The following is a 26,645-nucleotide window of genomic DNA, read 5'->3' as shown; positions in this document are numbered from 1 at the left end:
CAGTCACTCATGTTCATGGTAGATGTAATTATATGGGTGGTGTAACACTGCTACATTTGAGATTTTTTATGATAAATAAAAACTGCTTATCTGGGATCATGCCACCTGCCCTCCAACTTTATAGCAGATTGTATCAAGCAGTCTATGTGATAGTTTGTATGTGTGCTTTACATTTCATTAATAATATTTTACTGAAATTATCTACCTGATAAACATTTCAATCAAATCTTTGAAGTGCTTTGCATATGTCACTGCAGATGCCAGGAGCACTCAGAGATATACAAGCTACTGAAATGTGAAACAATTACTATCACGAATGTATCCAGTTGCTAATAACCAGAGATTCTTCGGGTTATGTCGGTCAGCAGTAATTAGTGTACCATAATGTTCTTAAAGTAAATTACAATGAAAGGGCAGCAGAAAGTGTCAATTGACATATGGGTACCAATAAACTAAAGCCTGCCAACTGCTTTACCTGTGAACTGAGCCCGACATAAATCCTAAACAGCATTATTTGGTATGCTCTTGGTAGATGTGTCATTACTCCTTTCTAGGCTATTGCAACACTGAGAACAGCTTTGCAAGAGAATTACATTCACTTTTCTGCATCTCACAGACAGCTAATCAACAGCATAAAATTTTTCAGAATTGCAGCTAAAGACAGTCACACTCTGCAGCAAATGACACACTTTTTTTGCACTTCAAATAAATTCTAGGTCTCAACATAAATAATTTTGTTCAAATAACTTATGGGAATGCAGCTAGTTGATCTTGTCAACTGCCACTATTTTGACAGGGGCAGACCCTGTCATTTTCAAGGCAAAACTGCACCAAGGGGAAATGTGCACGCAACTGAACGTGCACATGCACACTCATTTCCAATCCCCGCCCCACACACACACACTCACAGACATACTGTAAAAACTAGCACAACTACAAAACCAAAGAGTGAGGTAGCATAAACTTTGTCCCTCCATTTTTAGGCAAGGAAGAGAGCAAGATCCCATCCAGAATCCAAGCAAACACGTCTATTTCCATTTATAAGGTAACTTGCTAATTTAATTTCAACTGATTCCTTAATAACACACACCCGACAGCAGGAAATGTAATACTGAGATTCTGGCACACACATCCAGCTATTTGGTTAGTGTTATTAAGGAAGTAGTTGAAATTAAATTAGAAAGTAGGTTTATAAAGGGAGATGGAGGTTTCTGCTTAAACCCTGTGTGGAATACTTCTCTCTCTCCCTGGTCAAAAAAACCGAGGGACAGAGGTAATGCTTCCTCATCTGTTGTTTATTAATTTTTGCTGTTGATAACTTTGATCTCAGTCATCTTGTGTGGTGGTGCTAGTGTTTACAGTGTGTGTGTGTTTTTTATCTTTCCAGAATTGCTCTGCGTACTAAGGTTTAAACTCTCTTGCACCATGCTTTCATGTTGCAGTTTTTCCTTGAAAATGACAGTGTGTGTGCTTTTCAAAATATCAGCAGTTGTCAATCATGTCATGCAGCTGCACTCCCATTAAGTTACTTAAACATGGTGTACACTGCGACTAACTCAGGTCTCATAAACTATATTTCTGAAATTAAGCTTTTATGTTTTATACAGCAAATGTTCAACACTTTGGCTTTCATTACATGGTACTATTTTTTAAGTTGTTATTTTTTTTGTAATTTTCCCCATAATTTCTAAAAACCTAAGTATCTATAACAACTCAAAATGATAACGTAACCAAAAGTTGTTATTTAAAATGACACTTTAAAATAAACCATAAAATCTTAGGCCCTTACATAAATATAAAATGTTATTAATGTAAACTTTTTTCACAAGTGTCTCAAGGAAAAGAAAATGTAATAATGCAATGCAACCTGAAATGTTATTTCCTCACTGCTCTCCTCCTCCTCATCCCCATCACATTCTTCTTCCTCCTCCTCCTCTTCATCTGACTCAATTTCTTCCTCTTGTGACCAACCATCAGGCCAAAACCACGGTTCTGCTGGAATGTCAATGTCCTATAAAAATGAAATGAATTGCATAACTAATATGTAATTAGCAAAAACAACTATCTTACTTGTAATGAGTGAAAGTTAAACAACATGTTGTCCAGTGATTCTAATATATATAAAATAAAGTAAAAAATAAATCAATAAATAAAAATCCCACATGTTTTCCAGGCCAATTTTTGTATTTATCCACGGTCATACTGTGCTTAGTTCCTAACCAATTTTATGACGAAATATACAAAATTTGTCAAAATACAGGAACATACTGGGGTGGGGGTGGGGCTATACGCAGAGTTAAAAGGAAAAAAAGCCCTTAAAATGAGTGTGTTTTATTTTAACCCAGACATAAATGCACCACAATCTGACAATAGAATTACGCGTAAAATCAGGTTGGATCTCACAAGAATATTGTGCCCCACGAGCATGACGTAATCCAGGACAGAAAGAAGGTTAGCACTGATCGTATTATAGCCGATGCTGATCATCTTTCTGTGTAAAACTTGACACGAACAAAAACAATTACAGGAAAACTACACTGACATAAAAACAATGAGCATTATCTACTTCAGTAAAAAATTACTCTTTTTTCAGAGATATCCAAGAATAAAAGTAAAAAATAATTTGAACAAAACAATTATGGAAGGAACAGTAAAAGACTAATTTGGCAAGGACATGTACATGAACATAAAGTGAAGTCACAAGCAGGTCATTTTTATTGATAGAACTACTACTTCAGTCTGACAAAAATCTATTTCTCAGAACTTTTCATGAGTTTTGTTTTCATACTTTGTGGCACTCTTGTCTTCTCTCCACTCTTCAACTCTTTCTCTCATTTCTTTCAAGGACTTCTCATCTGCCCTTTTCTCTGCTACTGCTTCACTGTAGCTACCATGTGCATGGGTTAACCACTTCATGAAGCTTACAGATCCAACCATCCCAGTGACCTTGACAAAATCATGAACAGCACAAAGAGCTATGAGAGGCACTTCCACGGAATTTCTGAACAAAATGAAGTTGTCAGAGAAACCTCTTCCAAAGCTGGCATTGCCATGGAAGAGAATGCAAGCAAGTTTGATAAATCTCTTCAAATGTTCATGATCACTCTTAGACCAGAAGACCATCATTCAGAACTGACTGAAGCAAACATGATCCCCCTCATGTTCTTTGAGGATTTCCTTCATTGGCATTATCTCTAACAGATTTTGGAACTCATGGGAAATGGCATCAGCCTCATGACCACCAAAGCAATTTAAAAAATGCTATATCTAACTGCCTCTTCTTAATGTCTGTGTTAATAGCCACTTCTGGGTCTAAAACACGTGATGTCCTTTGTAAAGGAATACACCAGGGGTGATTTATCCAGAATTTTAGTTACAGACTCTTCATAAAAGTAAGGCATTCATTCTGGAGTGCCATGATATCTTTTTCTGATAAGTCACATTGACTCTGAGCTTTTTTGGTTCTGTACCTGATGTCCAGTTTCTGATGTTGCAACTAATTTACGTTGCCACTCAGATCTATTTTGAAGTTAGTCTGTTTCAACAAAACTTCTGGCTTGACAATTTTTTTTCATTAATTCTCTGAACATGCACCCTCTGCCATCTACTTCATGGTGGTTTGCCGAGTATAGATGTAGATGTAGAACATAGACTGGAGGGAAGTACAGAGAAAGGGAAGTAATGGGGCATCTGATACCTTTCACTTGAAGACTCACACACTACTAGTTATGGCTCTCAGAAAGTCCGGAAGTGACTTTAGGTTTCAGTTTTACCTTCTTCTGTTCCTTTTTTATCCTTTCTACTTCCTTCAAACATTTTTCAACAGTTATTAATATTTGCTGAGCCCAACTGCCACTATTTTATTTTCCACCCACCAAACAGCTCCAAACATTTCCAAGAAAATAGAGGTAGCTGTAATGTTGTGGAAATTAGCATGGAGGGAAGGAAAGTTTTTAAACAGATTATATAGGGCTCTCACTGACTCAACAAAGTTCCAGCCAGAATTAGTACAACCTGTCTTAAGGGCACCATGCACTGTATGCAAGCCAAATGTTTCAAAGTCCAAAAGCACAGGGTCCTAAAGATTACCCTCTACTTTAAGCTTGCCTTTCAGTTCTGTTAGGAATGCCTTAGTAACATTAGGGCCATTTATGGAGGCCTGAACAACTTGGCTTTTCAGATTTACCTTTGATTGGGCTGCACCTGCCTCAAATCCTCCAACTAAACCTCGTGCAGCACTTTTTCTGAAAAATACTGAAGTGAGGAATCTAATCAAAACCTGGCCCAATGAACTAGCCCTGAAGCAAACATACAGATCAATCTGCTGGTTTTGGTAACCGTTACTCAAACTCTCAACAAACCGAATCATGATCATGTCACTGGCAGCAACAGTATCCTGTAGTTGTTGCATGAAAAACGCCCAGCCCAGACACAATGCTATAATTTACTTTTGACTTTTGAAGCTGCACTTTGTAGGCAATGTTATAGCCTGTGAACACATTTGGTAAGAGATTAACAAGGCAGCCAGTTTCCTAAGAAGAATGGTGTCTCACAGCAGGCAACGGACACAAACTGGTCTCTGCCTTCGTTTCTGTATCCCTCTGCACATAATCTAGCATCACAGGCCACCATCCAAGTGTTCCTGCAGTAAGTGCTTGATGTGACTGCTTTGGGGTAGGACATCACAACTGCACAACGCACTCCCTACCAGCATCACAGCTACATGAGGACCTCCTTGAAATTAGTAATTTTATTTTCCAGTGCATTTACCGCACCAAGGACTCTGTCAGGATTGTTCTTTCTGTTGTCAAGAGTCGAAGATGAGGTGAGTGTGTCCAGCAGTGACAGGCAGCACTCGAGGGGCTGTGTTTGATGGAATGGCATTGAAGCCATGACCGTTTGAGGCAATTGGCATGGACACAGAAACTGTAACTTTCCTAGTAGTGCCAGCCGGTGTGGCTAAGCGGTTCTAGGGACTTCAGTCTGGAACCGCGCGACAGCTATGGTCGCAGGTTCGAATCCTGCCTCGGGCACGGATGTGTGTGATGTCCTTAGGTTAGTTAGGTTTAAGTAGTTCTAATTTCTAGGGGACTGATGATCTCAGATGTTAAGTCCCATAGTGCTCAGAGCCATTTGAACCAATTTTCCTACACTACTGGCCATTAAAACTGATACACCAAGAAGAAATGCAGATGATAAACGGGTATTCTTTGGACAAATATATTATACTAGAACTGACATGTGATTACATTTTCACGCAATATAGGTGCATAGATCCTGAGAAATCAGTACCCAAGAACAACCACCTCTGGCCGTAATAACGGCCTTGATACGCCTGGGCATTGAGTCAAACAGAGCTTGGATGGCATGTACAGGTACAGCTTCCCATGCAGTTTCAACACGATACCACAGTTCATCAAGTGTAGTGACTGGCGTATTGTGACGAGCTATTGTTCGGCTACCATTGACCAGACATTTTCAATTGGCGAGAGATCTGGAGAATGTGCTGGCCAGGGCAGCAGTCGAACATTTTCTGTATCTGGAAAGGCCCCAGCAGGACCTGCAACATGCGGTCGTGCATTATCCTGCTGAAATGTAGTGTTTCGCAGGGATCAAATCAAGGGTAGAGCCACGGGTCGTAACACATCTGAAATGTAACGTCCACTGTTCAAAGTGCCGTCAATGTGAACAAGAGGTGACCAAGACGTGTATCCAATGGCACCCCACACTAGCACGCCGGGTATTACGCCAGTATGGACACTATTTTATGTGTGACAATCTATAATCAATTTTATTCCTACACAATAGCAATCAGATGAATAGGTGTTGGCATGCTTCAATAGTAATTTTTTGGTGTATATCCAAAACAATTTATGGCATGCAAACCTACCATGTCCTAGTATCCCTGTTTCAAAATAAACGAATCTGAATAGGCCATAAACTCACCTAAAATCACACATCTTTCATCACACTGTGTTAGTAAACAAGGCAATATTTACCGTTGAACAAATGTAAATGTAAATCACACCAAATACTCTTCACAGCTCATTGCTGGTCACATATCATATCACAAAAGCACACCACAACAACAAACCAGGGAAGCATGGCCAGGCTGCAGTGACGGGGATGCAAGCCATTTGGTATCAGTAACAACAAACCTCTGCACAGCTCAGCCTGGCTTGGCTGGCTGGCCACTGCGTTGGTGGACAGAGAGAGGGGAATGAAGAGGGGTGGCGGGCGCATATACAACAGTGAGCTAAGGGTGAACATTGAGTATGGCACTGTATCAGGCCAAGTGGAAGGCAAGCCAATGCCTCTGACCAAAATCAAATAAGGTGCACATCTTTTCCAAGGTTTTTAGACAAAATGCAAAAATTAAGTGAGTTTTCTGCATTTTCCTGGATGCTGGACACCCTGTCTGCACTGTCTTCTACACCTTCAGTCAGGGTCTAGTGTGTATTTTTAACCTTGAACCATTCAATTTGACTCAATTAAAATAAACTTCGTATCTATTCTTACATGACCACCTCCACTGTGAATTAAACATGCAGGCAGATAATGAAAGTTTTAAAAACAAATTGAAATAATTTCTACTTGACAATTTCTTTTACTCCACAGCTAAACTTCTGAATCGACAATATGTATGTGGTGGTGGTAAATGTATCAAACATTGTTGTAGATAAAGATTTTAAAAAAGTTACACAAATGTTTTCACAGCGAAAAAGTATCTTATATGTCAACTACCTGATAAGTTCCATATTGTGGCAAGTTGTTGTAGTTATGATCCACATAACATGCATATTTTTCACTGCACCTGTTTGAGACTAAATGCCCTCTTTATAGGGTGAGTAGCAAATCTATCCTTTCCATGGTGTTGTCAATTTAATATGTATGTAACATAACACAAAACTCTTTTGTGTTTTATTGTATTCAGTTAAATAATGTTACCCATAATGACTAATCAGTTGATGTCAGCTGTTATCAGTCAAGCTGCACTTAAAATTGAATTTGAGACCTTATCAGTGATAAGGCTAACTTCAAACCATGTATCTGCTCTACAGACTTTATTTTGTAAACATGTTAGTGGTGTAGGCACTTTTCACAGTTAATGAAATTGGACAAACTGTTGACAAGAGAGGAAATATCCTTTTGTTTACCTTCGTTGAAGAAAATATCTGTACGGATATACTGTGAGGGTACAGAATTTTGTGTAGTTAAAATTGGAATTTTCCTTTAAGTGAGAGAGAGATGAAATTTTCTGTACTCTCCTCATCACACATGAATTCGTAATCATGTAGTTTATTAAACGCAGGATAAAAGGGAATGTTCCAAACAGAGCAAAGATTTGCATTTTTAATATGATACATATGTTAGTACAAATATTTGTTTTCAGGTGTTCCTTGGGTGACATGTGGCTTTTGAAGTTTGTCAACAGACATGTTTACGTCATAGCAAGTATGACACAGAACTTCCAACTGGGTGTGGATGCCATGAGGAGCACCTCGGAACAAGAAATTTCCAAGATTGTCAATGGAAACTATTGTTCATGCGAGAATGCGTACATAACAACCTGTACAGAAAAGCTGAGAGTTTGTATTCAAAGTTGTATTCAGAGTTCCATATTGCTAGCACGGTTGTATAGAATCAAGCAATAAATGGTTGTGGTTATTTAATCCTGTGGATAGTACAAGGGAGAGTATAATAATAATAAATATACTTGAAAGGAAGATATTTCAAGAATAATAATTGTTCATCATTTTGCCGGCCGGGATGGCCGAGCGGTTCTAGGCGCTACAGTCTAGAACCGCGCAACCTCTACGGTCGAAGGTTCGAATCCTGCCTTGGGCATGGATGTGTGTGATGTCGTTAGGTTTAAGTAGTTGTAAGTTCTAGGGGACTGATGACCTTAGAAGTTAAGTCGCATAGTGCTCAGAGCCATTTGAACCATTTTGTTCATCATTTTGCCCCACATAACACTCTCACATGCCACCCATTGAGTTACATGGGAATCTGGATCAAACAAACTCAAAATAAGAGATAAAAATTACCACAAAGAATTTTGCTACAGGAATTTAATACATTATTACATCAAGAATTTACTATGTTTTCTGTCACAAACACTGAGTATTGATACACTAAAGACTCTGGAAATTTTAACTGAAATTCCACAGACAGGAAAGTTTTTTTTCCCCCACTTGAGACAACGTCACAGTGATAAGGAATACTGTCCACCAAAATCTTTGTGCATGGTCAAAAGATTTGAATTCTATGCTTGAAGATGAGCTACACGGACTTTAAATGTTTTGCTCTGAATGTGTCATCACATTTACCACATTAGGATAAATTAAGAGGTTGCTGAGTGAGAGAATATCCAAGCTTATTTTCAGTCCTAATATGAAAATTTAATCAGTCAACAGATCAGTGCCAGAATGTTCACAGTTTTCACAGCCAGTAAACAATTTTGTCACAAGCTAATCCCGTCAGAGTAGAGAGTAGCTACTGTAATACGGGTCTTGCCACTAGCAGACACCCCAACTATTCCTCTGTCTACCTCATTTGTGTAGGATACAGCTCTCGTAGTGGCATACTTGCTGTCAGCAGGTACCTATCATCCCCCACCCAAATTTTTGACTGCTCACAGGCTGCATTCTCAGTTGAAAAGTGCAGCTGGTAGTTGATCTTGGGAAATTCTTAGTATCTGGCCAGATCAAGTGCAAAAGTGGGTGATACAGCTAATCATTATTCTAATGTTAATATTTGCTGTTGCTACTTCAGTTATTAGACTATTTGTAAAAATACATGGATTCAACAGGTCAGCTGAACTCATTATAAAATTGTCTGGCAGTGACCAACGGCTGTTCTATCACTCTTAAAGAAGTGCTTGAGTATATGGGCATGGCAAAAGTGCAGTTGAAATTATGAACTGAGACTATCTTGCCATAAATGCATAACCAAGACAGAATGCAACTAACAATAAACATAAATGAAATTATAGGGTAAGGGGGATTTTACAGCAGTGAATCCTGTAATGATCATGAAAGTACACGTATCTGAGACACTAATGTGTCAAGTACAAAACAGAGTGTGAACAGTACACTGTAAGTAAGCTTTTTGTCCAAAATTCAAATATTGTGAAAGAGACAGATGCAGTCATCAGATACACCAACACATGAATTACAGGTCAACTGGTGCAGGACGACACACAAATGTGTAAACACTGAATGATGACAATTAGTTTGAGGAACTATGATTGAATATATTCAATAACCTCACTGAGGACTGTAGTGACATTAGTGAGACTGCTTGTGACAACTAAATGAAAATGCAAGGGTGCTGCAAAAATGGCAGTGATGCTACGTATTTACATGCACAAAAGATCATCAAATAATAGGTGAAATAGTCAAAGGAAAAGAGTGAAGAAGAAAGGTAGAAGGAAGACTGAGGGAAGCAAGCATTTTATCAAAACGAAGAAAACACATAGTCAGGAAGGAATGAAGGTAAGACAAGCCAATGGACGTAAGAAAAAGGAATCACTCTTGCCCTCCATCTTTACCTCATGTATCTCTTAAGTTCTTACACTTCTCATCCTTTCCATCTTTGTTACACTAATTGCCAGGGAAAAGGAACAAAATGTTTACAGAATAATCATCATTTCACAGATAGAGAAACTATATGTTTAGGGGGACCTACTCATGGAATGGCATTATTAACAAAAGATATGTATGATGCAAATCCCACATAAAGGAATTTAATGTTGCACCAACAATCCTTCAAAAGCAGACTTCACAATCGATGACCAGGTTGGCTAGCTCCCTGTCTGCGAAATTTCACTGCCACGGACATACTATTGCTGAAGTAGCATGGTGCAAGGCCTCAGTCCACCATAGTAGCAAGTTGAATTATCTTGTGCTTTGGCCTGACACTGTGCCACGTCGGGCCTGTCATGACTCCTAGGTGAAACCATGTCTTAACAGAGCTTTGCAAACCTACCAAAAAAACTCACACAGTTGAGACCTAAAAAACTCACACAGCTGAGACCTACAAGTATGTTGTCTTCAACTACTTTTGCCATTAGGATGTTCTTTACACCACCCAACAACACAATTTCTGTCACTTAGCCCCATCTACATCTAGCTGCTATCTCTGCTAGCTACTGCTCTGTGGGTCACTCCTAGACCTGATACAGCCATCCAGCTGGGGCCACCTCTAGGATAAAATCTACTGGCTTCTGGACATCTCCAAAGAGTGTCAGGTTAGGAGCCTACACATCTCGCTCCTGACTAACTGATGCGCCACTGCCTGTGTGGCACACGTTCTCTGCTGCCACATACTTATGTCTGTAGGCTACCCATACTGCATCCTTCACCAAGGTCCTGGGTTCAGGATGCCATGCCATTTCACCTGTATGTGCCTATCTGGTGCTGTGGGCCTTGCACGCCAGCACCTGTCACCACCAGCTAGCACATTCCGAACTTTACCGATATGACCACCTTCGGCATAGATAACAGAGGCGATGTGTGACGACATGTAAGCCATAACCCCTTGGTAAGTCGCTGGAGGGAGTTGGCACCACACATGCACATGCAAGTCACCTAATTCTCGTAAATTCTGGGGAGAGTGTTGATGAGCTCTGATGCCACGTTCAATCACGTCCCAGATGTCTTCAATCGGGTTCAGATCTGGCGAGTATGGGGGCCATCACATCAATTGGAACTCACCACTGTGTTCCTCGAACCACTCCATTACACTCCTGGCCTTGTAACATGGTGCATTATCATGTTGAAAAATGCTACTGCAGTTGGGAAACTTGATGATCATGAAGAGGTGTACGAGGTCTGCACCCACTGTCTGATACTCTTTGGCCATCAAGGTGCCTTTCACGAGCTCCACTTGACCATGGATGCCCCCACAATCTTCTCCATAGTGTTAAGGAGCCGTTGCCAGCTTGTCTCCATCCCACAGTGCAGGTGTCAAGGTGCTGTTCCCCTGGAAGAAGACAAATTTGCAGCATCCCATCGGCATAATGAAGAAGGTATCGTGATTCATCAGACCATGCAGCACACTGCCACTGCACCAAAGTCCAGTGCCAATGGTCGATGGTCACATGCCATTTCAATTGTAGTTGCTGATGTCATGGTGTTAACATTGGCACATGCATGAGTCGTCGGCTGCAAAAGTCCACTGCTAGAGTGTTTGGTGCACTGTGTAGTTCAGACACACTTGTATTCTGCCCACCAAGTCTGACGTTACTTCCACCACAGTTTGCCGTCTGTCCTATTTTACTAATCTGCCCAGTCTATGATGTCCGACATCCATAATGAAGGGTGGCTGCCCGACGTCTTGACATGGTTTCACCTTAGTTTAGCCATATGCTGAAGACACTCACCACAGCACTCCTCAAACACGTAAGTCGTGCAGTTTCCGAAATTCCCGTGTAATGCCTCCAGGCCATCACAATCTGCTCTCAGTCAAACTCAGATACATCCCATGCCTTCCCCATTCTACAAACAGACAGTACACTCACTGATACTATGCACAGTGTGTGTGTGTGTGTGTGTGTGTGTGTGTGTGTGTGTGTGTCTGACTAGCAGTCTTTCCTTGCCCGGTGACGCCACTATTCCCTGGTCGGGTTTATATCTGCAGTAGGTCATAATGTTCTGGCTGATCTGTGTGTATTGACCAATGCAAGAGTTCGTGAGAGTTGAGGGTCCAAAATGAAAAATTTGGGTGATCGCAGAGGATGAAAGTCAGAAAATTTTGCAATGAGGAACTTACAGCTGGAAACATGATGAAAGGTTTCTACAGCACTATGCGCTTTCTGCGCTTTCAGTGGGCTCAATGAAACACCAAAGTTCTGCCAGTTTGGAAAACTTAGTGACTACAATCAAATACTGTAGATCAAATCTTTGGTATCAATACTTTACAGTCAATGTCCAATGTGATGACAACCAACTTTGTTAGATAATGTGCAACAACAAACTATGTTTTGTCTTATTCTCTGTAGGATTCCACGCTTCCCTCTGATGATATCAAACACTGCAAAGATGCACTCAATAAGTTCAGGCACTGCTCCGACAGGTGTAGAGTAAACAAGAGACTTTATATAACCACAGGAAAAAACTGAGGAAGGGTAAGGGCAGGCGAGCATATAGGCTAAGGGACTGGTCATCCCTTATCAATTACTCTCTGCCTGAAGCTGTCTGTGATACATACTTTGGTTTGATGACTGGAGCCTGCTGGAGCACTGTCCTGTTGAAACCACAAACTAGCATGCAACTGCAATGGAATGTCCTCCAGAAGTTCAGACAAGCTGTTCTCCACAAAGTTAGAATACCAAGAATCAGTCAAACAATTTGGTAAGGTGTGTGGTCCAATAAGATGATCTATAAAAATTCCAGCTAAGAGTTTGTGGAGTATCTTGCCTGGGCAAAGAGAGGATTTTCAACAGTCCATTGGTGGCTGTTGTGGGAGTTTAAAATACCTTTCCCAGTAAACAGCACGAGGTCTGAAAAACTGGAGACAGCAACACAATGAGAAAGCAACTACTGTGAGATTGGTTTGTACTGGTTATTCATGGGATGGATGTATAAAATCCACCAGTCATACACGTGACACATGTACACTGCATGGGCAATTACATGTGTACTTGTTCTTCAATTAACAGCAACACTTTACATAATACCTTCTTCAAATTCAAGGGCTTTTGCCCTCCCTGCACCTGATGGACATGTATCAGCTTCCAAGGTTCATCTCCCCCTAATCTGACGATCAATATTAATAATGGGATGCTAGGAAGTCATCTGTTTGGTTGTCTTCCTTTGTAAAACCGATGAGCTGCAATGGCATTCTTGCAAACTTTAACACAACAAAAAAGGAATCAGCAAGTTCTCTAAATACATAATTACCCTCCATGAAGTCAGAACTTAACTGCATTGCATAAAGCATGATTAGAAGACAATTGCACTCACATCGACTACCTGTGAGATTGTAGCATAAGGCCAATGGATAGAAAGATTGAACTGAAGGATGACAATCACTAAGTAAACAACTTCCTGTACATAGCCTCAAATAGACTACTGTAGTTGCGTGTTTACAGTCCACCATCTGCAGCAATAACACAACATCAATGGATGGAAGGGTAGCTATCCTAGTGAGATCAAACACCACTTACCGCTCACGAAACTTAATTTCTTATTTCCAGCTATAGGTTCTGATGTACCTTCACTCATGACACAGATGATTTCAAGAGACTGTGCGCCCATACAGTTCACAGGCCCACTTATAGGGGCCCCTGAGTCAGCCGCCCGGCACAGTCTGGTGAGCCACGAAAGAAACAGCATTATTTAAGTAATCACAAACAAGTGCTCAGCCTATTCTTTACACTGTATTACTGTTGTCTAGTCAATGACCTCAGTGCTATGTATAACCTGTATCTCACACGTTGCTCTATAAAGTACTCTGTTACATAAATCACGTTTGTTCTTGCTGCATCAAACTTGGCGGTGAGTGAGGGTTATGTTCCTTCCGCATGTTAGTGTCTGTCCTATGTTACCCGATAAATGTCTCAATAGAAGAAATACTCAAACGTCTCATTGCCCAGCAGCAAGCTTTTGCAAAACTGCAGCAGTCTCTTGCCACTGGTTTCAAGTGGTATCTGCACATTCACTGAAGAGAACTCCCACATTAGTGCAACCGTCACTCATTCCAGTACATGATGGATTGGCTGAAGATTGGGACTCATAAGAGACATGGTTACAACATTTCCAGGTTTTTTGTGTGGATGATGCAAAACTGTGTAGGGCTTTATTTCTTCCCTGGCTTTTGCCACGCATGTATTAGTTGTTGTGGCTACTTACACCTTTGCAAGAAATGGCCAATTTATGATTTGAAGAAATGTGCAAGCTTCTCTCAACCTATTACTGTGACAGAATGCACGTCACTGCAATGTATGTAAAATTTTACCACTGTCAGAAACGCCCAAAATCTTATAAAGCCTGGGCTGCAGAATTACACAGGTTGAGCCATCATCATAAACTTGTGGTTAGTACCCATCACAAATCCTGCGTTGATCACATGGTGTGTGATGTCATTATTCATCTAACCCAAGATAGGGAAGTCCACAAGAAGCACTTCAGCATGAGAATCCAATGTTTACAGATGCGCTCAATGTAACACAGTCTTTGGAAGTGTCACCAGCCGCAGGCTACCAGATTGTTGCGTGGGGGGAGGTATCTGAAGTTGCTCAGTCAACTTCTTTTAGGCATGCTGCAAGTGTTCAGGATGACAGGGGAAACCGTTGCAGCAGTATAACTTTCAGCTAAGCATTGCATGGGAGAGCTTCATTTACGGCCACAGCAGCAACAGGCCACATCACAGCAGCAGCCACATGTCCCCCTTCTGTCTCACTCGTACTACTTCCTCCGCTAAAAATGCAAGTGGACACAGGAGCCGCAGTGACTTAAGTAAATGCACAAATGTATGTGGACTTGGGCTACCCTCCCCTCATACAAGTTTCATGGAATTTGATTAGCTACAATAAAAAGCAGATTCCAATCCTAGGTCAGTTCTCCACTCCTGTCTTACAAATCTGTTGTTCATCCTCTCACCTTCGTGGATCATTCCTATAACACACACCCGTTCAGGTTAGATGCATTTAATGCTTTCGGTTTCTCCATTGCCGATGAGTTAAATGTAATGTCAGTTACAGTTCCATATCAGCAACTGGGGCCCCTCTGCTCTGAATTATCATCTCTGTTTTCACCTGAGATTGGCTGTGCTATTGGTTTTCGAGCCCACATTACCGTGAAAGAGTCCATCTGCCCTCTTTTTTTTTTGGTGTGACAGGTGGCTGTTGCGTTGCTCGACTCTGTCGAGGTCGAATTAGACTGTTTGGTGTCACTCAAAGTCATTCGGCCTATTTCTTCGAGTGAATGGACTACACGAATGATCATCGGAAAGAAACTGACGGGTAAGCTTCATATCTGTAGTGACTTCAGTATCCTGATTATTGCACAGACTGTGATATATACTTTTGTGGCGGCGTTCGTAGCGACAAACACTTCGCTGCAGAAACGGCTTACGAAATCACCGACACACTTTCAATAGCGGGCCGACCGGTCCGCTGGAACAGTGAACAGAAAGATGAAAACCCAAACACTCTGATTAAATAAAAGTCGGTACTTATCTTTATTAACGAAGATACAGAAACACAGTAGTGAACTCCGTGTCTACAGAAATCTGTCTAGTTCGAGTCGGAGCGGCTAGGTCAGTGTCGGCCGACGACAAACAACAACTCTGCTGCGATGAACACACAACTGACTAGCAAGTACACAAATCGGTGGCGAGTATACAACTGAGCGGCGAATACAGAACTGTCCTAGCGCTCGCGACTCCAGTGCTTAAGAAGCCAGAAGCCAGCGGTGGCGCGCGCAGACTTGCGGCGATTTCCTGTATCGCTGGCGCTGCTTATGCGGACGGCGTCCGGACTTTGATGCTGCCAACCTTTTGGCAGCGAGCTCGGTTGGCATTACTGGCTAGGATATAACATATACATACCCTTTGCTCTGTCCTGATGAGTTGCTCGCGACCACTACTTTCCAAGATTAATTTGTCAGAAGTGAACCTCCAACTCCCCTTGCATGAGGCGACTATGCGCCTTCTCATTGCCAATACACCTTTCAGCCTATAAACACTCGCCTTTTGGGGTCACTAGTGCACTCACAATTTTTCAGCATTTTTTTAGAACAGCTACAGCCTCTGTACCCTCTGTATCAATTATCTCAATGATATCACTGTTTCGGGTTCTTCTCCTGAAGAATACCTTAGTAATACCGAAACGTTGTTTTCTGTTTTTCAGTCTGCTGGCCTCAAGAGCTATCTTGGCAAATCTCATTGTTTTCAGCCCTCAATCGAGTACTTATGTTTTGAGGTTCCTCACACAAGAGTCAAGCCGCTGCACCACCATGCTGAAGCAATTGCCGTGGCCAACCTCCATTAACAAACTGAAGGCACTTCTAGGTAAAGTTACATACTACCATAAGTTTTTACTGCACACATCCACAGTTGCTCAGCTACCACATGCGCTGTTGCATAAAAATGTGCCTTTTTTCTGGTCCCCAGCTTGTGACCGACCACTTGCTTTGCTTAAATCTAAGCTTCAATCTGCCCCTTGTTTGGCCACTTTTCAGCCGGGTCAGCATCTTGTGTTGGCTACAGATGCCTCTCACAAGGGAAGCTCCCCATGGCAACCCCCTCAGATTTATGGTAAAATGCCCCAGTGTATAGCCCGTCAAAAACTGAACACAGATCAAGCACGAAAACAAGACAAAGGTATACTGAACTGTGAAAAAAGAAGCAAAATAGAAACAGTGAATGGTCCAACATATGCAACATTGAGTGACTTGCAAGAAAATGGTGTCGTGGTTATATGGACACGGTGCTGGACTGCAAGGCGAGAGATCCATGTTCAAACCTCCCTGGATGTCCCATTTTTTTTTTCCTTTTTTCCTTCACAAATTTGCAAACTATCTGTCCACTCACTGACTTTTGTGTTCTCTGTCTGTAGTCTTGGTAACTGTCATACTATGCACTGGTTATAGAATATGAGTCATGTGGTACAAATATATTACTATCACAAGTAAATGTGATGAGTAGTGAGAGCAGACCAGATGCCTCCTAGACCTCTCACAGAAATGAGAACAACAAATAAACGGATGTTAACTATGTTACAACAAAGAAATTCAAGAATCAAAATGTCCAAAATGGAACTCAAGAGGCATAACATGTGGTACTTGTGTAGAACAAATAAAAGGTACATATGTTTGTCGGTCCCTTCGTTACACATCGGTGTTGAAAACGGACATTACACCACGATACAGAGAGAAATTTTAATACGATGAACAGACACATCAATGTCTAGATAACCAGTTCATAATTTTGTATGGGGTGGAAGAAGAAGAAGAAGAAGAAGAAGAAGAAGAAGAAGAAGAAGAAGAAAGGAAGGAAGGAAGGATAGAGTTGAAAGAAAGAAAGAAGGAAAGGGTCAGGTATGAGGAAGATTTGAACTGGGATTTGCCCCCTCGCAGTCCAGCACTATGACCACATGAGCATGATACCATTCTGCTTGCAATGAGCTGAATGTTGCACATATTGATCTTGGATCATTCACTGTTTCTATTTTGCTTCTTTTTTCACAGTTCAGTACACCTTCTTCCTGTTTTCGTGTTTGATCTGTGTTCATTTTTTGACGGGCTATGTGATGGGTCATCTTACCACTAAATATGTATGGGGTTGTGATGGGGAGTTTCCCTTATCAGCACGGTCTTGACACGATGTTGGTGTACAAATACAGGGATGGGTCTGAATGGCCCCTTGCTTACGCTTCTAATATTTTAACTACTGCTCAGCAGCAGTATTCTCAGATCGAAAAGGAGGCTTCAGCAATTGTGTTTGCCCTCAAGAAATTTCACTTCTTCTTTTATGGTTCTAAGTTCCATTTAATCATGGATCACAAGCCATTGGTTACTCTTTTTAACCCTTCGACTTCTGTGCCAGACAAGGCAGGTGCATCGTTTGCAGCAGTGGACTTTCTTCCTCTCCCATTATCATTATCGGATCAATTACTGGACGATACCTTACCTTGCCTTCCAATTGGGCTGGACCTGGCATTTGATCAGGATGAGTTGTTTTGTTTCTATTTAGATACTGCAAACCACAAGTGTCATGATAGCACAGGCTGTCACTGTGGATCCTGTACTTAGTTGGGTCCTCTCTTTTGTGCAGCACAGTTGGCCATAAAAACCCCAGGCCATGCCTCGGATCCCTCCAGCACCGCCTTTGTGTTTGACGAAGTTTATTTTGTTAGCTATGGAGGACACTGTTCCCCAGGTTGTGATTCTTACTTCCTTAGGCCTTAATAAACTGTGGCTTCTGCATGTCAGTCATAGGGGACCTCTCGCACCAAAGGTTTGGGCTTCCGGCATGTATATTGGCTGGGCACAGATGGGGACATTACACAGCTTATCGCTGCTTGCACTCACTGCGTTCAGAAAAAAGGCAGCCCCAAGGGCATCTTTCTCCCCATGCCTGAAGTCGCAGCACCTGTGGGAGCATCTATATGTCAATTTTGCTGGACCCTTTCCAAAACTGTACTGGCTCATTGTAGTGGACGCCTATTCCAAATTTCCCTACATGGCGTGTTGTCTGTCCATGTCTGCGGCAGCGAATATTTTGGACCTGTCTCAGATTTTTGCAACTGAAGGACTTCCCTATACTGTGGTTTACTGATACGGTCCCCAGTTTGTTTCTCGAGAATTTGCATATTTTTGTCAGGCTGGTGCTGTTCGCCATCTCACACCTCCCATTTCGTCCTCAATCTAATGGCGAGGCCAAATACATGGTTTGAATTTTTAAAACTCAGATGTGGAAGTATGTATCTGTCAAGTCCATGAAACTGCTTTACACCTTTTTTTTAGTTCATACCCTTTCACTCTGTTGGGGTATAAGAGTCCAGCGGAGCTGCTACATGGATGCCAACCACAAAACATCCTTCACCTGCTGCATCCAACGCCACATGCACCAGTGTAGCCAGTTCCATGACAGCTCCGGCTGGGTGCACCTGTTTGGTTTCATGGTTTCAGCCATGGGCTGAACTGGGTTCCTGCCCCCATCAAGCTTCACTGGGGCTGGCAAATGTGTGTCATCCACACTCAAGCTGGCACACTGATTTTTGTAACATCAGTGGGCACAAGTCATACCCCATAAAAATGTAAAAAATAGCTGTCTTTGTGTTATTAAGGAAACATGTATGAGCAAAATAACAATTTAATCTTAGTTTGGTTAAAAAAGAATAAAATAAATTATACTATATGAGCTAAATCAGTTTAGTTAAACAATAATAAAACTTCCATTGTTTCACTCTGTTGCCACATACAAGTGTTACCCCACAGTAATGACTCCTCGGAGCATTAAACAGCACAGCTGCATCAGATCCCTGCTAAACAGTTATGTGACTACCAATAATCTTGTAGACAATTTCCTCAACATGGTATTGTGCTTCTTCCCCGTAATCTGGGTTATTTTCAGGTCATAAATTTTTTCTCACCTAGCTCAGTTTATCTTATATTACTGTTGTTTTCTTGGACGTATGACAACACAACTTATCACTGTGTTAGCTGAAACAATGATGAAGGAATAGCTATGGGCTTCCAACTGTAAAACCAACAGAATAGTACAAGAACGAAGTATTCTGTGGGTGGTGCACTTTAGAATAGGCGCACCTGCTTGAGGGTTAATTAAAAATAATTTGAATTTTGCCCACAAACAGAATAGCCATTTATTTGTGTGGGAAGTAAATATAATACGCACAAATTTACAATGCTGTCTATGTACATATGAACTGTATCCACGCAGGCAAAACTGTTTATATTTTAGAGCCTTTGAAAATAGAAGGTATGCTATTTCATGAGCAAGGACACGTACTATTCACATTCACATATTGGTACTTCAGTTTCACAGTTAAGCATATCATGGCCACCACTGTAAACTGTCTGTAACCACATCAGCATCCCTCTGGGCTGCTGGCAATAACACTTGGGGAAGCCGGATACCCAGCAAATTCCATTCTATGTGAAAACATTTTAGTTGTTTTGGCACTGTTAAATCATTATCAGTCACCGTACTTGTTTATCGCCCTTAGTTACTGTTAATGTTTTCCTGTTGCTTCATTTTTATCAAATGCCAGTGATTAGCTTTCAGTTGAGTTTTACATCCATGTTTATGAAGAGATATTTTCATAACAGTGAAATGTATCAAAATGCCATAACACTCAAGTGATGTGGGACTGGAAGAAATCCTAAGACAGGAGAAAAATGATCTTCAAGATAGAGTCAATACAACATACAGTATCTGTGAGGATAATTCATATTCTGAAATTATATTGGTTAAAGAAATTCACAGAAAATTAATGATACTTAGTTGAACAGCAAGTGATTAAGTCACCAAACAATTAATGAAATTGTATCTTTTATCCTTTCCATTATTCATGCCACATCATAATTATCAGTGCTGGGTGCAAATTAGCAGGACACGAAGATTCAATAACTTTTTTGAAAATTCTTAATTTTTAGAGATATATATTTTAATCCACCTCTTCTTGAAATAAGATATGTTACTTCTCTCCAAAGAAGTTGGCAGTCCTGGACACGATTCACGTTTAGCCAAAAAGGCTGAAAAGTACGTAAATGAAATCGCTCAAAACAGAAGACTAAGCAAAACAATGGTATAATGGGACAGTCAGGGACTTAATGTCAATCAGCTGTCTCACATTAAGTGGAGCCACTGAAACCCTGAGAGAGAATGAAAAACATTCACACAGCCAATGTGACTGCTAAATAAGAAGCTGAGAAGGCTAGGTCAGCTTTCCCATACCTCATCTTCACTTTGTTTCTAAGTGCCAATGAGAAGGCTTTGGCCTAGGCTGCCTCAGTCCATGACTCTTAGCTCACACTGTTGCCACAGTGTCATTTCCACCACAGGTGCTGTCCAGGTAGCCATGGTAGAAGCATCCGCTACCAGACAAGCACCCTATCATTAAAAGGGTTTATATGCCAATACTACACTTCATTCATGCTGCTGCAGGCGAGGCTTTGCAATTTTATTGTTACCCACTATCCAGCAGTGATTTTCATCAGATAGTATTGCGTCTATGAGTTAACATGGCTGAGTTTTGACACACGCAGCCAAATAAGGTATACTTATTTATCCATAGCCTCAACAATGTGCCAGAAGAGACGAAACCTTAAGAGGACCATTGACTGCAACAGCAAAGACATGTGGTGCTTCAATACAAACTGTGCAGAGAATAATTGCAGAAACACAGCCAATGGAAAACTGTGCCAAGAAATAAAGTCTCTGAAAAAGATATTAGTGGAAGAAGAACTGTCATGACTTTCTTTCCAGAAAGGCATTGTCCATCACACTGTATTATAATTTTATGAGTGTGGGGAGTATCATATAAGCCAAAAGGTAGCAGATGTTTTAACCAACAAGATTGCTTGCACAGGGGGGCCTGAAATCTTTCAGATTCTGTTACAGAAAATGTAGCAATGGAAGAGACATTCTGAGGGAGACGTCCGATATTGTTGCAGTTATGTCTACTTTTCTGAGAAAAATGCAGAACATATTACTGTGAAAAGTATGATAATACAGTGAATCAAGTGAAATTTGTGACTGAATTGAGGACTTTTTGTAATGAGGATGCAGCATGCTATCTTGGATGGAAAATAACTGTTCGTTGTACAAGTAACTCCAGATGTTCCCCAAGGGAAGTGTGTTGGGACTCTCATAGTTCATTTTATACATTAATGACCTTGCAACAACATTAATAGTAACCTCAGAATTTTTTCAGACGACACAGTTATCTATAATGAAGTCCTATCTGAGAAAAACTGCATGAATATTCTTTCAGATCTTAATAAGATTTCAAAGTGGAGCAAAGATGGCAACTTGCTTTTAATGTTCATAAATGTAAAATTGTGCACTTCACAAAAAAAGAAACAACATAGTATCTTATGCCTATAACATCAATAAGTCACTGCTGAAATCGGGCCAGCTCATATACATGCTTGGGTGTAACACTTTGTAAGGACACAAAATGGAATGATCATATAGGCTCAGTCGTGGGTAAAACAGGTGGTAGACTTTAGTTTATTGGTAGAATACTGGGGAACTCCAATCCATCTACAAAGAAGATTGCTTACAAATCACTCATGCAACTAGTTCTAGAATACTGCTCAAGTGTGTGGTACCCATACCAAATAGAACTAACATGGACGTTTAACGTATACAGAGAAGGGCAGCACAAATGAGAACATGTTTGTCTGATATGTGGGAGAGTTTTACAGAGGTACTGAAGGAACTGAACTGAAAGACACTTGAAGATAGATGTAAACTATCCTGAGAAAGTCTATTAACAATGTTTCAAGAACCAGCTTTAAATGATGACTCTAGGAATGTACTACAATCCCCTACATATTGCTCATATAGGGATTGTGAGGATAAGGTTAGAATAACTAAAGCATGCACACAGACGGCCAAACAATCATTCCTCCCGCAATCCGTACGTGAATGGAACAGGAGGAAACCCTAATAACTGGTGCAATGGCTTTTGTTTTGTTTTAATGGCACAAAAACAACTAGGGTCATATGTGTTCTTGATAGAACCGTAGAACACGAAGACAAAAAAGGAGTTAAAAATGACTACACATTAAGCCCAATCAACAGGAGGAAAGACAGCTAAAAACAGGGACTTGGAGAAAGATCCATAAAATATGCCATAGAGAAATGGAGGTCCTGGACTAAAGATTAGATGTCCTTCGCTATATTGGTATAATGGATAAAAAGTAAAATGCAGTCGACAGGCCGCGCACTGTTCACTAAAATGGCCGATAACTCAGATGGCAAACATAAATGAGAATCTAAGTGGTTACAAAAAGGGCATTCCATCAGGAAATGGTGAACCATCAAAGGTTGAGAGCAATGAGCACGAAGTGGTGGTGGAGCACCACTTAACAAATGGCAACAGTTAAAAAGATAGTGCCCAATACGCAATCCAGCTAAAATGATCTCCTCATGGCAAGAGGGCCGAGAGGAGGTCATCCAAGCCACTGTGAGAGGCTTAATTCCCCAGATCTGGTTCCCATGAAGGGTGGGCCAGTGGTGATGCCAATGTGACACCACCTGCTGACTGACGTCAACACAGATATCATCAGAGAGAATGGAAGAATTAGAGGGCTGAGGTACGAGGACTGCAGCCTTGGCAGCAGGATCAGCAGCCTCATTTCCCATTAGACCAACATGACCACAAACCAACAGAAAAATCACTGTGGCTCCATTAAGGAAGAGGAAGTGACCTGGACCTGTTGCACTAAGGGTTGGACGGTGTACAGCACACAGAGGCTATGAAGGGCACTGGGAGAGTCACAGCAGATGACGCAATTGAAACACCTATGTCATCAGATGTACTGCGTGGCTTGATACGGGGTGAAGAGCTCTGCTGAAAATACTGAGCAATGTTCCACATGCCGATACTGAAAATCATCACTGCCAATCATGCAAGCACACCTGACACCACAGTCAGTTCAAGAGCCATCAGTATACACAAAGGTATTATCGTGAAGTTCTATACGAAGGTTGTGAAACTCACAGTAATAGAGCCATGCTGGAGTACAGTCCTTAGGAAGCAAATGAAGGGTAAGGTGAACACGGGATGCCGCACGAAGCCAAGGTGGTGAAGGGTTCGCGCACATTGAGAAAGTGGCAGGTAGCTAGAAGTTAAGCTGCCATAGTCTATTTTCGAATGGACAAGGGACTGGCACTAATGGAGAAGGGTGGTCCAATCTGCTCCCAAGGAAGTACCGCTGAGAACACATAGGACACTGAGGGACTGCATACAGTGGCCAGCCAGATAAGACATGTGGGAAGACTAAGAAAGTTTCCTATCAAGTATGAGCCCCAGGAATTTCGTAGTTTCAATGAATTGAAGAGTGACAGACCCAAGATGTAAAGATGTGGAAGAAACCAACTGTGCCGCCAGGAATTCATACACACGGTTTTGTCAATGGAAAAGCAGAAGCCATTGCTGTTGCTCCATGAGTAAAGATGATCGAGACATCACTGAAGACACCACTCAAGGAGACAAGTCCGTGGAGAACTGCAATAGATCACAAAAGCATCAATGAAATGGGAACCAGAGATGCCAGACAGGAGTCAGGTCATAATAGGTTTCATGGCAATAGCAAAGAGGATAATCCTCAGAATGGAACCCTGAGACATGCAGTTTTCCTGGATAAAAGTGTCCGACAAGGCAGAACCCACAAATACCTTGAAAACTTGGTCTTTTAAAAATTCCTGAAGGAAACGGGGCATGTGGCCATCGAAGCCTCATGTGTAGAAAGTATGGAGGATACCAGTCATCCAGCAGGCCACGGCCACAGTCTGTTATTTCTGCAGAAAACCATTCATGACATGGGTTGACAAAGTGACGAGATGGTCAACAGCAGAATGGTGCACTCAAAATGGACACTGTACAGTGGTTAGTAAATTGCGAGACTCGAGCCACCATACCAAAAATGCATGAATCACACATTTCATCACCTCGCAAAAACAGCTGGTCAAAGAAATGGGGTGATAACTAGAAGGAAGTGGGACTTAGGAATGGGTATGACAGCAGTTTCACACCAGAGTCTGGGAAACATGGCCTCTGCCCTGATGCGATTATGTGTATGAAGGAGAAAGTGCTTGGCCAAAAGAGAAAGGTTCAGCAATATCTGAATGTGAACATCATCCGGCCCTGGGGACGAGGACTGGGATGAATTGAGAGTGAGATTCAGCTCCTTCATAGTAAATGCTGCATTGTAGCACTAATGATTATGAGAAGAGAACGGTATCGTCTGAGCTGCCTCTGCTCATTTCTGATGAAGGAAGGATGGGCGATAGAGGGTGGAGCTTGAAATCTCCGCAAAATAGTAGCCCAAGGTGGTGGAGATAGCAACAGGATCCACTATGACATAATCTGCTATTGTCAGGCCAGAAATTGGGGAATGGACATCGGTCTCAAGAGAACTGTTGGAGGTTGGTCCACACACCGGAGAGGGAGTGGAACTATTAAAAGAACTAGTAGAGGAAAACCAGCTCACTTTTTTGCTATCCCTAAGGATTCGATGACGTGATGGCACTGTGAATGCAACTGTTTGTAAAGAATTCCAATTGTAGGATGATGGTTAAAAAGGCGGAGAGCACGTCTCCAAGTGCAAATATCATTATATCACACCTCAGTCCACCAAGGGACCAGGACACAGCATGATAAAGAGGAAGTGCAAGGAACAGAATGTTCTGCAGTGGTAAGGATAACGTTTGTAAGATATTCTATCTGGTCACCATAACTGAGTAAATGATGTTCGTCAAAGGTCGCGCGGGAGGAGTAAAGCCTCTAGTCAGTCTGAGTAAACTACCATTTGGTTGTGCATGTAGGTGGAGTGAGTGTCAGCAAACGGATAGCACACGGGAAATGGTCGCTCGAGTATGTGTTAAAGAGAATGGACCATTCCGAGACTACGGGCAAGCTGGGCAGGGCAGAAGTATAGGTCCAAATGGGAACAGGTACGCGCGAGTCTGAAAGGAATACAGGTGTTCCCGTTTTAGGGGAGATGAGAAGGTCACAAGAGGGCACCTCTCAGACAGGTTCTGGGAGAACCCCAAAGGGGATGGTTTGCATTAAAGACACTGAGCAGCAGTAAGGGATGAGGGAGTTGCTCAATAAGCTGGAGGATGTCTGCCCTGGTGACACAGAATGACGGGGGGATGTAAACGGTACCAAGGCAAAAGATCAAGTGAGGAAGGGAAACACAAACTGCAACAGCTTGAAGCTGGGTATTCAGGGAGATGGGCTGACTACAAACATCATCCCGGAGGAGCAGTACGACTCCTTCTTGAGATGGAATGCCATCCTTCGGGGAATGTCAAAGCGGACTGGGAAGAAATGCGAGAGCTCAAAGTGGTCATGAGGACATAACTTTGTTTCCTGGAGGCAGAGAACAAGCGGACACTGCACTTCCAAGAGCAGCCTTAAGTCCTCTTTGTTGGATCAAAGGCTCAAACGTTCCATTGGAGGAGAGTCATTACGAGGAAAAGGGAACTGGGAAAAAATGAAGGTGTGTCACCTTAGCGACTGCCCAGTGCCAGCCTTCAAAGACTCACTGCTATATGGTGCAGAGGCTGGAGGATCCTGCTCCATGAGATTTACAGAGGCATTGGCATTCTCCTTTTGTCAGTCTGCAGAGTCCAGGGCAGAAAAACGACTAGCAGTGCACACTGCCGACATGGAAGTCGGCCGGAGGAGGGTATCATGTGGCGACACTGCTGAAGATGATCTCCGAGTTGGTGAAGGAGAAGACCGATTGCCTTTGTTTGATTTCTTGGAGCCTTTCCGGTTGGTAGAGGAAGACTCAGATGTTTATTGGCTGAACGGACATTAGAAGTCTTCACAGGAGTATTCCTTCTGTACTTTCCTGCCTTTATCTAGCAGGTGACTTTGCCCTGAGAGGTGAAACTTTGGTGGCTTGTTGCACAGCTGGAGAAGGACACGGGGATGCTACTATGACACTGGGGGATTTTACAAATGCAGTGCTGAATTTGAGGTGTCATGTCTGCATGGCCATGTGCTTCGTGGAGCGAGATGTAGCACGAACAGTACTGTAAGTGTCGGTTGGTAGAACGCAAAGTTTCCAACTAACCAACTTATGAGCAGCGGGGTAAGGCACTTTTTCCTTTACCCGTATCTTCTGGACTCATTGAGATACATAGGACAATCTTGGGAGGCGGCGGCATAGTCGCCAATGCAATTGATACAGAGGGGAAAAGGAGTTGGACAATCGCCCTCGTGCGCATCCCTACCACAGGGTACACATTTAGCTGGGTGTCAACAGAACATTAGCGTGTGGTTGTAATGATGACACTGGTAGCAGTGCATTGGGTTCAGAATGTACAGTCGGACTGTGATAACTTCATAGTGTGCTTTGATCTTTGACAGAAACCCACTCTATCAAAAGCGAAAAAAAGAGCCTGTGTGGGCACTACGAATGCATCTA

The 26,645-nt window shown here is 41.9% G+C and overlaps 1 protein-coding gene across 5 annotated transcripts in view; it reads right to left on the bottom strand.

Annotated features, from left to right (window-relative positions):
• Window positions 1-26,645, bottom strand: part of LOC126162052 (G patch domain-containing protein 11) — a 158,966-nt gene that overhangs the window by 75,014 nt on the left and 57,307 nt on the right. For all 5 annotated transcript variants that reach the window (XR_007534991.1, XR_007534992.1, XR_007534990.1 and 2 more), the window contains exon 4: window positions 1,868-2,011. Coding sequence is in view for 1 of the 5 variants with exons in the window: in XM_049918297.1 (XP_049774254.1) it covers window positions 1,868-2,011 (144 nt within the window). In the remaining 4 variants the exon portion in view is untranslated. The remainder of the gene's footprint in view (window positions 1-1,867; window positions 2,012-26,645) is intronic.

This window comes from Schistocerca cancellata, chromosome 2 (assembly GCF_023864275.1).
Source record: "Schistocerca cancellata isolate TAMUIC-IGC-003103 chromosome 2, iqSchCanc2.1, whole genome shotgun sequence".
NCBI lineage: Eukaryota > Metazoa > Arthropoda > Insecta > Orthoptera > Acrididae > Schistocerca > Schistocerca cancellata.
The sequence above is the reverse complement of the archived record's forward strand: the minus strand, read 5'-3'. Positions and strand labels throughout refer to the sequence as shown.